Source organism: Girardinichthys multiradiatus, chromosome 19 (genome assembly GCF_021462225.1).
Source record: "Girardinichthys multiradiatus isolate DD_20200921_A chromosome 19, DD_fGirMul_XY1, whole genome shotgun sequence".
In the NCBI taxonomy this organism is placed as follows: domain Eukaryota; kingdom Metazoa; phylum Chordata; class Actinopteri; order Cyprinodontiformes; family Goodeidae; genus Girardinichthys; species Girardinichthys multiradiatus.
This window is the reverse complement of record NC_061811.1, coordinates 11,244,001-11,259,276: the sequence shown is the minus strand read 5'-3', so window position 1 is coordinate 11,259,276 and position 15,276 is coordinate 11,244,001. Positions and strand designations below refer to the sequence as shown.

The 15,276-nt window shown below is 45.0% G+C and overlaps 1 protein-coding gene across 1 annotated transcript in view; it reads right to left on the bottom strand.

Annotated features, from left to right (window-relative positions):
- The window catches only part of nrxn3a (neurexin 3a), a 195,252-nt gene that overhangs the window by 79,410 nt on the left and 100,566 nt on the right, over positions 1–15,276 (bottom strand). The window contains 1 exon segment of the mRNA XM_047344991.1: positions 14,165–14,326. Within this exon segment, the coding sequence (XP_047200947.1) occupies positions 14,165–14,326 (162 nt within the window).

Here is a 15,276-nt window from a genome sequence, read left to right as displayed (position 1 = left end):
AGAACCAATCCTGTTTGTGGTGTTCAGACTGATCCAGAAGGTTTATTCATGGAGAGAGGGTGTCTGGGTTGGCAACCTCAGGTTCTCATCTGTGGTTCTTCTGAGCCACACTAGACTGGATCACAGGTGAGTGTAAAGCAGCCATGATGACAGCCAGTTCTTCTAGGTCTGAGTCCATGATTCTCAACCAGTAAAATGTAGAATGTTGCTTCTGTGCCAGGGGCTTGTCTCTGCCACAGGATTCAAGCACCCTGGTGTTTTACTCTTGGTGAGTTTACTCCAGGATTGACCTGGAGATGGATAGATTAATTAGGGCACATTTTCCTAGAAGGAGATAACAGAGTAGACCCAGAACACACAATCCTGGGAATGTTTTGGAAGTCCCTAGGAAGAGCTGTAGAGTCTCACTGGGGAGCAGTATCTTTCCTTTGTTAATGTACCTTCACAAAAAATTTTAGAAAAGTGGAAGACAGATGAACAAGAATATCAATACTATGCTACTTCTTTTCTGAGACAGGCTAAAGAAAATCCTGAATTTATGATGATGAATTTATGATGTTTATATTACTATTTTCCAACAAAACAAACAAAAAAGCAGATAGAATTTTCTGCAGCTTTCAGATCGCCTAATCATTACTCACTCTCCTCTGAATAAAAACTTGCTATCCCTGCAAGGATGCACAGTCATTCTGAATGTTTACCTGGAACATAGTTTTCCTTGTAATATCACATTGTCCTTTGTCCTTTCTCTACAGTGCATTCTAAGTAAACTGGTGTCAGCAGAATTAATTATAACTGAACAGAAGTAGAACATCCTTCTCAGATTGAAATGATGTTTGGTATTCTTCCTGGGGATATTTTTACTGCATCAGGAAGCCTTTCTCTCATCAGTAATTGTTAGAAGATTTGTACATGAATTATTAGTTTAAAAAGATTTTTTCTCCTTTGCCATTAAAAGACATGAGACATGAGACATGACAAGTTCTTCTAGGTCTGAGTCCATGATTCTCAACCAGTAAAATGTAAAAAGTTATTTCTGTGCCAGGAGCTTGTCTCTGCCACAGGATCCATCCACCCTGGTGTCTTACCCTTGAGGAATGGCAAATTTGAGTATCCGACTAAGAAAACTTGAATAAATACTAAAAGCCATATTCAAACGATAATGTTATTGTGCCTTCCTCTGCAGCAACGACTGCAATCAAGGGTGAGAGGTCATGTCACAGCAACCCGGTCGGATTTAGGTCCAGATTTTAACTAGGCCCTCTACAACCTTAATTTCATTTTCTGAACCATTAAGAGGACAACAGGGGGGAATCGGTATATTTTCACACAGGACCAAGGTGGTCTGGATAGCTTTTTCCCTTAATAAATGAAACCATCATTTGAAAACTGCTGTTTTGATTTACGCGTGATATCTTTGTCTAACATTTAAATGTTTCAGATATGTCAAATAAGAAAAAAAAAAACAGACAAGTCTGTAGGGTGAGTATATACTGAGGTTACCTTTACGCCAATCCTCTAAGGATGAATGATGAGGACTAATTTAAAAAAAATGCAGAATTGCTACCAGAATTGCTACAAAAAGAAGGAAACATCTCCTGACAGACACCAATATGCACACTCTGCTGGTGTGGATACTGTACATATTTACACATAAAGATAGAACCTGTCATAAATCATTAAAAAAGGCCCGTATGGAGAGGAGGAGGGACAAACGGAGAGTGTAGCTGACAATTTGACGAGTCACTTTCAGCTTTCTGCCACCTCCGAACAATACGCACAGAAAGCCTTTCAACATGCAGAGGGAGCTTTATCAGCACTTTGCAGATCCGGCTGCAGGTTAACATGAGAATGAAGCTCGAGGAATACCCACTCTGAGCGAAGAAAACATGGATGTGCACACAAACACGCATGGAAATTTGAAGGTGTGTGTGTGAGCAGCAGAGGTGAGGGAAAATGTTCAACAATGGTCAGATGAAAGAAATCCATCACTGCATTATCTCCCTGACCAGGCGTTCAGGACACACATCATTACACACGCACACTCCCTTATCAGTGTGTGAGAACGAGCACTGTTACACAATATGACTGAGGCTTGAAATTACCTCTCTGGATTGCCGACCAGCACAGATTCAGGTGTTATCTCCCCCTGAGAATTCCTACAAGATGCACACACACTGTCTACCTGTGGTCCCACAAATCAGACTAAGGTAAAAATATGAAACAAAAAGATTTGTTTTAAGATCATCTTTGTATCACTTCTCATTCTTATCCTTTGTGAAACAGATTTTCCTCCCTTCATGCTTGTTTTGACCATATGTCTCTGCTGCAACAGAAATATTGGCATATCCATGCAATCTTCATGTAGACACACCTGCAAATCAACACCTTGCTGCTGGTGTTGGTCTTGTAGTACAAGTGATCACATGGTTCTGACACGAGACCTTCTGAGGAGTGTGTTGCAACATCAAATCCCTGACGGTATGGGGTCTTGTCCACAGGGGGGCAGGATTTGCTTTACAGAGAGTCACAACATGAGCCCGTAACCCACTTAGTCAGTCAAGTAAAAATGATGGCACCTTCACAAACTGATTTGTTTCATTTGATGGAGACAAGCTCTAAGTACATGGACACTTCGGTGTATTATTCAGGCTGGATCTGATTTAAAACACTGGTGATTAAGTACTGAGGCTACTTTAACTGAAAGACTCAGATTATTATCCAAATACAGCTCTGCAGAGTTGCTCTTCCTCAGTGTTTTTCTGACGCTTCTCAGTGCCTACCTGAGCCTCTGCTGAGCAAGTTTTGATCCCGTTTTACATTCTTTTTATATGATGTTGACAGTTGTTCTGACAAAGAGGTCATCTTAGATTTGAGGTCAAACTTTCATGTATCAACAGAGATTGCATTTTGCAACCTGTGCAGCTTTAGTGTTTGTGCTGAGAGATCACATTATTTTTAGATTAGTGTACAAAGTGATCGAATAAAAATTGCAAAGTTTTCTACTTACTTACTTTCTAATAAAAACTCATCTTACACTAATTTCTCCTTTTTGTGGCCACCTAACTTTTTTCAGCACACAGTACAATCTTATCATTAGCACCAGTGAAGCTGTGAAGCTGTGAAGCACTCCACTCTTTAATTTGACTGATTAAATAACTCTAAATCTTCAAATCATTGGCAATTGTTACCTCCAAAAATTGCATGCGGCCATCTTTGTTTTATTTTACAATGGCCTCACATGCATGAAACTGCCAGTTTTTTTTTTTTTAGATCACCAACTTTAAACAAAAAGGTACAGTTGCACTGAAAAAGGCTTCAGGATGCTGGAGAGTCTGCTGGATCATTTTCTCCTGCGGACATTGTTTGTGCCAGTGCAGAGCTTACTCAGCACTGCCAGCAGGTGGGTGTGAGAGACATTTGGGGTAGAAGAACAGCAAAGAAGTCACTTCTGTCCAGTAAAAATAAAAGGACAGACTGAAACTATGTAGGTGCAAAGTTATTTTCTCTGATGAATCCTCCTGCTAATTGTTTGAGACATCTAGAAAAGAAAAGGTGAGAGCTAAAATGTGACATCTGTGGAGCAACTAATCAAGCCACCTTGTGTGCATCTTATTCAAGTACTTAGGTTTGTCTCAATTCTGCCCAAAGAATGAAGTAATCATCTGGTGCTGATTTATTTGATATTAAATGAAGTATTTTTTTTATATTTTTTGGGTGAATGATAGGCTGAAAAAAAAAAATCTCAAAAAGCTGAAGCAAAAAACGTTTAGCATGACTGTAATGTTGCAATCTAAGAAATCTGCGGTTTAAACCAGATGTTAAAAATCATGTTAAAAATCATGTTAAAATCTAAGCACATCCTTTAGTAAAAAACGAGTAATTTTTACCTAACACTCAGTACCTGTGCCACTGGTAATGTACTGTCACCCACTGTTTATAATTGATCTTAAAGTTGAGTTCATGGCATGTTTATTCCAGTTAATCTGTTAATTGTATGTTTTTTTTTAAGTCAATAAAGGTATAAGCTAATTAACTTTAGTTGGATAGGGTGTAATTCAGCAGAGTAAAAAATATTATATGAAGCCCTTTCAACATAGAAACGATGAATAAATGGTAAAATAAATATGGTAAAATAATAATAAATCAATGTGGTGAAGGAAGAGTCATCAGACAACAGCCAGCAATTGTCTCTTTTCTGCTTGTAGTCACTATCCGGCCCGTGAACTCCTTCTTTGTGTTTCTTTGTTGGTGACAGTATACGCTCCACAGCCAGAGGCCTCCATACGAGTGGCTGATGGAGGTGTAATGACAACCACAATTACAGCAATTATGTGTTATTGTAGGCCATTATGTATTTTGTAGGCTCGGAGATGTAGGCTTTTTTTGTAATTGCTGGTTATGAAAGGCATAATAATCACGGGCCGGCCAGCCGAAGGAGCTACCAAGGGCAACCAGCACCTGGTACCATGGTAACAAAACATTTATCCGTTATCCTGCACAGCGGATGGCGAGGACAAGAGCACCGGCAGAAGGGAAATTAGCCCTAATGGCGGGGAGAGGAGAACAAGGAGGTGCCAGCCTGTAGACTAAGGGGAACTGGTGGATGCTGCAGATGTGTGGGTGGCTGGGTGGGGTTCTGACTGGGAGTGGGTACTCAGATTAATGCACATAGGTTTTTTATTTGTTTTGGGGAGGAGAGGAAACTGACCGAACAAAAACCATTATGGATGATTGTACAATAAATAAGGACATCTGCAAGCTGAATCTGCAAAAACTTTGAAGTCAAGATGTATTTTTACTTGCTTTCTACAGTCTAAATAATGTATGCGTTATCATTTAAGTTCTCAGTGCATGATCTTTATTTTTATCCAGGACTCATTTTTTTCTATTGGGAAAAAACGGCATGTAAAAATATGCAAATATACTCTGATTTACTAATTATGTTTTAATAATTCAAACAATTTACTTACATTTCAGATTCCTCCTGGTGGAATAATTTTTAGACTTGAACCAGACTGAGTGATTTAATATAAATTTTACAAAAGCTTTCTGAGCATCACATCTATATTATCTGTAATTAAAATAACTTTGCATTGACTGAATTGCAGCTTAAATTTAAGGTAAAGTCACAATATAATTCCTTTCCAAAAATATCAAAAAGTTTGCTCATTTGTTGGTTTACAATGGGATGATAAGATAAAAAATGAACGTAAGAAATTATTGATAAAATCTGTCTTTAAGTATAATTAGTATCAGAGATGGGTCTGATCCAATCCAATATAGGATCTGATTATCACTTCTTTCTTGGATTGGACAGGGCTAAAGCTACAGATCAATGCATCAATCCAGCATTTCCTGTGTTTCTGCATGTTTCATTTTGACTGATTTTAGTAATTTTAAGCTTACAGCTAAAGAAATGGGTCTTAATAAAATTAAAATATACATATCAAATGTTGGCAGCTTATTGACAAAAGGTAAGAATATTTACAGTTCAGAAAGCACATAGAGAATCAACTATTGCAACGGCTTCAGGAATGCTAACCAGGGCAACAGCTCTTAATTGGGAACAAAAGTTGTTTGAAATGCTCATAAAAATGTATTGAGTTGTGTATAAAATACTTGGAATAGTGTTGGAAAGGAGAAAATACAAGATTACATTTATGTTTTGTCCACACAAAGCATGGAAAGTTATTTCAGATCATTATAGTAATAACTGAGGAGAACTCTGCATTATTTGCAATATTTAAAACATTTGGTGGTTGCAATAGTATGTCAGCTAACTTCATGTTTGGGAAGGAACATGCCAGACGCTTATCACGCCGTCCCACGTGCTGCACTGGGCCAATCCGACCACATCATGGTCCACCTGATTCCTGCATACAGGCAGAAACTAAAGCTCTGCAAACCTGTTGTGAGGACGACAAGGAAGTGGAGCAGGGAGGCTGTGGAGAATCTCCAGGCGTGTTTAGGCTGTACAGACTGGGATGTGTTCAGGACTACTACCAACAGTCTGGACGAGTACACAGAGGCTGTGACTTCCTACATCAGCTTCTGTGAGGACAGCTGTGTACCATCATGCACCAGGGTGAGTTACAACAACGACAAACCCTGGTTTACAGCTAAACTCAGAAGGTTAAGACTGGATAAGGAGGAGGCCTTCAGGAGTGGGGACAAAGACATATACAGAGAGGCAAAGTACAAGTTTGGCAAGGCAGTGAAAGAGGCCAAACGACTGTACTCTGAGAAGCTCCAAAACCAGTTCTCAGCCAACGACTCTGCGTCTGTCTGGAAAGGGCTCAAGCAAATCACCAACTACAAGCCGAAAGCCCCCCACTCCATCAACGACCGACGCCTCGCCAACGACCTGAACGAGTTCTACTGCCGCTTTGAAAGACAAAGGGACAGTCCTGCAACCATCTCCCACGACGCCCCCCAACAGCTGCAGCCACAATCCACCACCCCCACCTCCCCAACCTCAAGAGGGGCCTTGGCACCTCCAACCCCCACCCTGAAGTTCCCCCCCACCAGCCCCCTACCCACGCCGAGGACGGCTCTTTCCATCCAGGAGAGGGACGTCAACAAACTCTTCAGGAGACAGAACCCCCGGAAAGCTGCTGGTCCGGATTCTGTCTCACCAGCCAGCCTCAGCTGTCTCCAGTCTTCACAGACATTTTTAACACCTCACTGGAGACATGTCATGTGCCAGCCTGCTTCAAGTCCTCCACCATCGTCCCTGTTCCCAAGAAGCCAAGGACCACAGGGCTTAATGACTTCAGACCCGTCGCCCTGACCTCTGTGGTGATGAAGTCCTTTGAGCGCCTTGTGCTCTCACACCTAAAAGACATCACCGACCCCCTCCTTGACCCCCTGCAGTTTGCCTACAGAGCCAACAGGTCTGTAGATGATGCAGTCAACCTAGCCCTTCACTTCATCCTCCGGCACCTGGACTCCACAGGAACCTATGCCAGGATCCTGTTTGTGGATTTCAGCTCTGCCTTCAACACCATCGTCCCAGTTCTGCTACAGGAGAAGCTCTCCCAGCTGAGTGTGCCCGACTCCACCTGCAGGTGGATCACTGACTTCCTGTCTGACAGGAAGCAGCGCGTGAGGCTGGGGAAGCACGTCTCTGACTCCCTGACCATCAGCACCGGTTCCCCCCAAGGCTGTGTTCTCTCTCCTCTGCTCTTCTCCCTGTACACCAACAGCTGCACCTCCAGTCACCAGTCTGTCAAGCTTCTGAAGTTTGCGGACGACACCACCCTGATCGGACTCATCTCTGATGGTGACGAGTCCGCATACAGATGGGAGGTGGACCATCTGTTGGACTGGTGCAGCCAGAACAGCCTTGAGCTCAACGCTCTAAAGACAGTGGAGATGGTTGTGAACTTCAGGCAGAACCCAGCCCCACCTGCCCCCATCACCCTCTGTGACTCCACAATTGACACTGTGGAATCTTTCCGCTTCCTGGGAACCATCATCTCCCAGGATCTCAAGTGGGAGCCAAACATCAGCTCCCTCATCAAGAAAGCCCAGCAGAGGATGTTCTTCCTGCGGCAGCTGAAGAAATTCAACCTGCCAAAGACTATGATGGTGCACTTCTACACAGCCATCATTGAATCCATCCTCACCTCCTCCATCACCATCTGGTATGCCGCTGCTACAGCCAAGGATAAGGGCAGGCTGCAGCGTGTCATTCGGTCTGCTGAGAAGGTGATTGGCTGCAGTCTACTGTCGCTCCAGGAACTGTACACCTCCAGGACCCTGAAGCGGGCAGGGAAGATTCTGGCTGATCCCTCCCACCCCGGTCACAGACTCTTTGAGACTCTCCCCTCTGGCAGGAGGCTGCGGTCCATCCGGACCAAAACCTCACGCCACAAGAACAGTTTTTTCCCATCTGCCACCAGCCTGGTTAACAAAGCCCGGAAACCACACTGACACTCTCCCTTTCCCCCACACCCCCCCTTTTCTTGCTGACAGGACACTTGTAACCTGTAACTCTATGCGTTACATTAACGCTCAGCTTGGACTCCTGCTTACTTGCACTGCTTTACTTGCACAATGATCACCTGCACTGTTGTATTGCTCTTGCATCTTATACTGCTCTATATTTACTCTCACTCACTTAAAACTGTGCACTTATATTTATATTATATTGTAGATATGTTTGTACTGTTTAATTTGTACTGTATTGCACCGACTACGCCAAAACAAATTCCTTGTATGTCCAAAAACGTACTTGGCAATAAAGCTTTTCTGATTCTGATTCTGATTCTGAAACAGAGTGATAACCACACACTGCAACTCGAGCAATGGTACGAAGGATTTTCTTTGAACAAAATTATGTTTTTATGAACTTTTGCAAATGGAGACAAGGAAACAAGATTAAAAAAGATAAATTGACCGGTCACATCACAAATTGGGATGAACAGAGGAAAAATAAAGACAAAGGTCATCTTTAGGCTGGTGCTTGGGGTAGATCTAGGTCTAAGCCTACTAAGAATACTTTCACAGACGTGAGCTGAGCGTCTGTTTTTAAAAACTTAAACTACTTGGAAATAATGTATTATCCAATACACAGGACGTTGCAATAAAATATAGACAGTAAATGTAGACTTGCTGTTGTTAAGCTTACAGTTGAGTTCTAGGTTTTTAAACGTTTTTGGCCGGATTTGTTGAGAGCATTGAGTGTGTGCCAGAGGAATAGATATAAGTCCAAGGGGCGGAATGGGCTCTATTCTGAAGTCATAAAAAGACAAACCGTATGCATCTACAAATATAAAAAATGTGAACAAGAAACCTGAAATAGCAGCACATTTTCCAGGAGATTACACTGCAGCATTGTGCATTCTTATACTCATTCATTGTATGTTAATGAATTTTGCTTGTGTGCACATCAAATCAAAGAAAAAACATGTTTGCCTCATTTTCTTCGTGTGACACCACTTTTCATATTCGATTCTGTGGTTCATGAATCAGTGCATGCACAAATATACAAGTCTCTAATTATCTGTGCATATTTGTGTGTGTCCATGCACATGCTTGACAGGAGTGGGAGTGGGTGGTGCAGAGAACTGAAACAGGCCCAGCGTGCCACAGAGCAGGAAGTAGGCCAGAGGGGGATTAAATGGCTGCTGCGCCACTTCCTCCATCACACTGCAGCCATATGATGCTGTACACTCAGTGTGGTGGTGTGTGTGTGCGTGTGTGTGTGAGATGGAGAAAGCCAAGCCCCTGCAGTCACAGTGCACTCCACTGGCTCTGCTTAAGTGCAAAGATATGACATCATGAGCTTCAGGGAGAAATATATTTGTCTGCACGTGGGTGTGTGTTTGTGTGTGGTAACTCTCAGAGCCAAGTTTCACGTCCAGGGTATTGGTATCAGGATGCAGTAACCTTTAAAAGCCTCTTTTACAGCCGAGCTAATACTTGGGTTTAATAGTATGAGACAAAAAAATACAAAACTGGAAAAAAATCATCTTTTTTTAAGCTTGCAATGTTAGCATGTTCAATATGGTGTCTAGTATATTATACGTGAGGGAGACCTTTCCTTTAGTTCGAAGGCTCAGTTATACTTCCTGAACAAAATTGTCAGTAATAAAAACAAATATCTGAAAAATCTTACCAATGGGTTAAACCACAGCCTGTGAACCCTGATTCATTTGTGCATCAAAGCTTTCATGGTGCCTTCAGGTACTCGTACACGTCGTACTCGTCGTCTTCCGCTTATCCGGGACCGGGTCGCGGGGGCAGCAGACTCAGCAGAGATGCCCAGACGTCCCTCTCTCCAGACACCTCCTCCAGCTCCTCCAGGGGGAGCTCAAGGCGTTCCCAGGCCAGCCGAGAGACATAGTCCCTCCAGCGTGTCCTGGGCCGTCCCCTGGGCCTCCTCCCAGTGGGACGTGCCTGGAACACTTCCCGAGGAAGGCGTCCAGGAGGCATCCGGTATACTGTAGATGTCCGAGCTACCTCAACTGGCTCCTCTCGATGTGGAGGAGCAGCGGCTCTACTCCGAGCCCCTCCCAGATGGCCGAGCTCCTCACCCTATCTCTAAGGGAGTGCCCGGCCACCCTACGGAGGAAGATCTCGTTCTTTCGGTCATGACCCAAAGTTCAAGGCCATAGGTGAGGGTAGGAACGTAGACCGACCGGTAAATTGAGAGCTTTGCTTTTCGGCTCAGCTCTCTCTTCACCACAACGGACCGGCACAGTGCCCCCATTACTGTGGCAGCCGCACCGATCCGTCTGTCGATCTCCCGCTCCATTCTTCCCTCACTCGTGAACAAGACCCCGAGATACTTAAACTCCTCCACTTGAACCAGGAACTCCCCTCCAACCTGAAGAGGACAAGCCACCCTTTTCCAGTTGAGAACCATGGCCTCGGACTTGGAGGAGCTGATCCTCATCCCAGCCGCTTCACACTCGGCTGTGAACCGCCACAGCGCATGCCACGTCATCTGCAAAAAGAAGAGACGAAATCCACTGGTCCCCAAACCAGACCCCCTCCGGCCCTTGACTGTGCCTAGAACGACGAAAACCACACTGCTCCTCCTGAAGCCGAGGTTCGACTATCGGCCAGACTCTCCTCTCCAATACCCTGGCGTAGGCCTTACCAGGGAGGCTGAGGAGTGTGATCCCCCTGTAGTTGGAACACACCCTCCGGTCCCCCTTCTTATGAAGGTGGGACCGGAGGGTGGACCACCACCCCAGACTGCCAGTCCAGAGGCACTGTCCCCGACCGCAACGCAATGTTGAAGAGGCGTGTCAACCATGACAGCCCTACAACATCCAGAGACTTGAGGTACTCAGGGCGGATCTCATCTACCCCCGAAGCCTTGCCACCGCGGAGCTTTTTAACCACCTCGGTGACTTCAGCCTGGGTGATGAAAGAGTCCAACCCCGAGTCCCCAGCCTCTGTTTCCACCACGGAATGCGTGATGGCAGGATTGAGGAGATCCTCGAAGTACTCCTTCCACCGCCCGATAATGTCCTCAGTCGAGGTCAGCAGTCTCCCACCCCCACTATAAACAGTGTTGGCGAAGCACTGCTTCCCCCTCCTGAGGCGCCGGACGGTTTGCCAGAATCGCTTCGTGGCCAACCGGTAGTCCTTCTCCATGGCCTCACCGAACTCCTCCCAAGCCCGAGTTTTTGCCTCTGCCACAGCCCGGGCTGCAGCACGCCTGGCCTCATGGTACCCGTCAGCCGCCTCAGGAGTCCCACAAGCCAACCACAGCCGATAGGACTCCTTCTTCAGCTTGACAGCATCCCTTACTGCCAGGGTCCACCACCGCGTTCTGGGATTGCCGCCGCGACAGGCACCGCAGACCTCACGGCCGCAGCTACGGGAAGCAGCATCGACAATAGATGCGGAGAACATGGTCCACTCGGACTCTATGTCTCCAACATCCCCCGGGATCTGGTCGAAGCTCTCCCGGAGCTGGGAGTTGAATATATCCCTGGCAGAGGGCTCCGCCAGGCGTTCCCAGCAGACCCTTACTATGCGCTTGGGCCTGCCAAGTCTGTCCGGCTTTCTCCTCCTCCAGCGAATCCAACTCACCACCAGGTGGTGATCAGTGGACAGCTCAGCCCCTCTCTTCACCCGAGTGTCCAAAACATGCGGCCGGAGGTCTGATGATACGACAACAAAGTCGATCATCGACCTCCTGCCTAGGGTGTCCTGGTGCCAAGTGCACTGATGGACACCCTTATGTTTGAACATGCTGTTCATTATGGACAATGCGTGACTAGCACAGAAGTCCAATAACAAAACACCACTCGGATTCAGATCGGGGAGGCCATTCCTCCCGATCACGCCTCTCCAAGTGTCACTGTCGTTCCCCACGTGGGCGTTGAAGTTCCCCAGCAGAATAATGGAGTCCCCGGGAGGGGCACTATCCGGCACCCCCGACAGGAATGCCAAGAAGGCCGGGTACTCTGCATTACCACTCGGCCCGTAGGCTGAAATGATAGTCAGAGACCTCTCCCCAACCCGAAGGCGCAGGGATGCGACCCTCTCATCCACTGGGGTAAACCCCAACACGAGACGGCTGAGCTGTGGGGCAACAAGCAAACCCACACCAGCCCGCCGCCTCTCCCCGTGGGCCACTCCAGAGTAGAAGAGAGTCCAACCCCTCTCAAGGAGATGGGGTCCAAAGCCCACGCTGTGCGTGGAGGCGAGCCCGACTAATTCTAGTCGATATCTCTCGACCTCCCGCACAAGCTCAGGCTCCTTCTCCCCCAGCGAGGTGACATTCCACGTCCCTAGAGCCAGCCTAAGCATCCGGGGATTGGGCCGCTGAGGTCTCCACCTTCGTCCGCCACCCAATCCTCTTTGCACCGGTCCCTCACGGTTCCCCCTGCAGGTGGTGGGCCCACTGGGGGATGGCCTCGCGTCTCTCGTTCAGGCTTGGCCCGGCCGGGTCCCACGAGGAGCAACCCGGCCACCAGGCGCTCTCCGACGAGTCCCGACCCCAGGCCTGGCTCCAGGGTGGGACCCCGGCTCCGCCGTACCGGGTGACGTCACGTGCCTCGATATTTTGGTCCTCATGAGGGATTCTTGAACCACTCTTTGTCTGACCCATCACCTAGAGCCTGTTTGCCATGGGAGACCCTACCAGGGCCATTTAGGCCCCAGACAACATAGCCTCTAGGATCATTTGAGCACTCAAACCCCTCCACCATGTTAAGGTGGCGGTTCAAGGAGGGTACATTAACTAAAATTAGAAACCCTTACACACAGGGTGAAAAAACATAACATTCTCTTAAATAATTTAATGAGTGGTGTTAAAGGTTCTAGAATGTCTTTGAACTTGACAAGACCAAGTCCTGTTGTCCTCTGGTAAGTGTTAGTAAATTGAATGCACCTGCAGCTTTGTTTGACAGCGCTCACTGTAATGACCAAAAACTCACAACAATGGGAAAAGGCAATAAATCCTGTGAAGATTTAAGGGTATTACTTTGAGATGATACAAATTTGATTAGGATCTTCAGGAAATTTCCAGGAACTTATTAGCTGTCCACAGTGAGGCCAATTTAGCATCAATATGGACTGAGAGGTGCCCACCAAGAAAAAAATTAATACCTTCAATACCTAGGACTGAAATACTTGAACTGTCCACATTTAAAAGCCAAGTGCTTTCTGGTCAAACAAGACAAAGATTGACCTATTTTACCTCAATAACAAGAATTCTGTTTAGAGGAGTCAAAGTGTGGCTTTTAGATCCACGAAGACCATCCCAATTGTCAACAATGGTGGTTTTAGCATTTTATCAGGCTGCCAATGTCACTGGTACGTTGTCCAAAGTTCATGGAACAGCTAGATTGACAAAAAACAATGGGGTGAACCTCCAATTGATCCCAAATGATTCCAAACACTCCAGACTGGCGTTGAAATAGATAAAGCTGGCTAAACATTGAGCTTCCATAATGATCTACCCAAAGGCCTAACCTCAACACTACTGAAACTGTATAGACTAAGCTTAATAGCCATGTCTGTGTCAGGAAATGAATTATTCTAAACTCTACTAACTGTATGAAGAAGAGTGGACCCACATGATTCCAAAGTGATTTCAGAAGTGTATTGATGGCTACATAGGCTTGTGACAGAGGTGCAATTTGCTTAGGAACATTTAACTAAATATTGGTGGTGGTGGTATATTTGAGCCTGTAGGTGTAAATTTGACTAATCAATTCAAACTTGTGTCCCAGATCCCTGCTTTTTACAAAGTAGTGTTGTATGACATACAATCATTCCATAAATGAGAAAGAACTGCTCAAATGAATCACTAAAAGCCCCAAATTAATACAAAATACATGTCAATGAAGGGTGTATGGAAGCTTCATAGTGGGACTGGTTTAGTATGTATGTTTATTATCATGACTATTTTCGAATCAACTGTCTCCTTTGTCAAGTTTAACAAACTTTGTAGGATATTTTTTTGTTTCTATGGTTTCTATTTATCTGCATTTTCACCCGTTCCAAATCTGCATAGCAATACTCAGGAAAAGTCATGAATTCAACCATGTCTCTATTAAACTAACAGGCTGAAGTGCATTTCCACATAGATGGCAGTGCATCTATGTTGGACAACGAGCTTACAGAGTTTTTTCAACCTGATTAAAATACAGCAGGAACACATTTTTTCTCAGCAACTATGCTACATTACCTCCTTGAGACAGCCCATGAAGTTGTTGCTAACTGGAGATCCCGGCAGGTCGGCTGTGCTGGGGCTCCCACCCACATAGAAGAAGTCATCTGATCCCAGCATGGTGTAGTCCTCCTGGGTGTAACCCGTGGTGGTCAGAATCCCATCCACAGATATCGTCACCTGACAACCATGAGGGGACAAACAGAACAATTCTTCAGGTTAATAGATGCAACTTGTCAATGTAAATTAATCTGATTCAATTGAACACAAGAACACATGAACACGAGTTGACTGAAAGATGTAAAGTAATGCAAACATGCAGGACAAAGAAGGACCAGAAACAGGTCCACACTGCAGGGCACACAGGAAAAATAAATAACCAATAAAATCTGCACTGCCATACAGGTGTGATTTATTTTATTATAAAAAACCGGTTTCATGGTACCTACATGGACATTTACCTAAATTGACTTCTTTATTCTGTTTCCTGATTCAACGCAAAAGCAAATACAGGTCCTTCTCAAATAATTAGCATATTGTGATAAAGTTCATTATTTTCCATAATGTCATGATGAAAATTTAACATTCATATATTTTAGATTCATTGCACACTAACTGGAATATTTCAGGTCTTTCATTGTCGTAATACGGATGATTTTGGCATACAGCTCATGAAAACCCAAAATTCCTATCTCACAAAATTAGCATATTTCATCCAACCAATAAAAGAAAAGTGTTTTTAATACAAAAAACGTCAACCTTCAAATAATCATGTACAGTTATGCGCTGAACACTTGGTCGGGAATCCTTTTGCAGAAATGACTGCTTCAATGCGGCGTGGCATGGAGGCAATCAGCCTGTGGCACTGAGGTCTTATGGAGGCCCAGGATGCTTCGATAGTGGCCTTTACCTCATCCAGAGTGTTGGGTCTTGAGTCTCTCAACGTTCTCTTCACAATATCCCACAGATTCTCTATGGGGTTCAGGTCAGGAGAGTTGGCAGGCCAATTGAGCACAGTGATACCATGGTCAGTAAACCATTTACCAGTGGTTTTGGCACTGTGAGCAGGTGCCAGGTCGTGCTGAAAAATGAAATCTTCATCTCCATAAATCTTTTCAGCAGATGGAAGC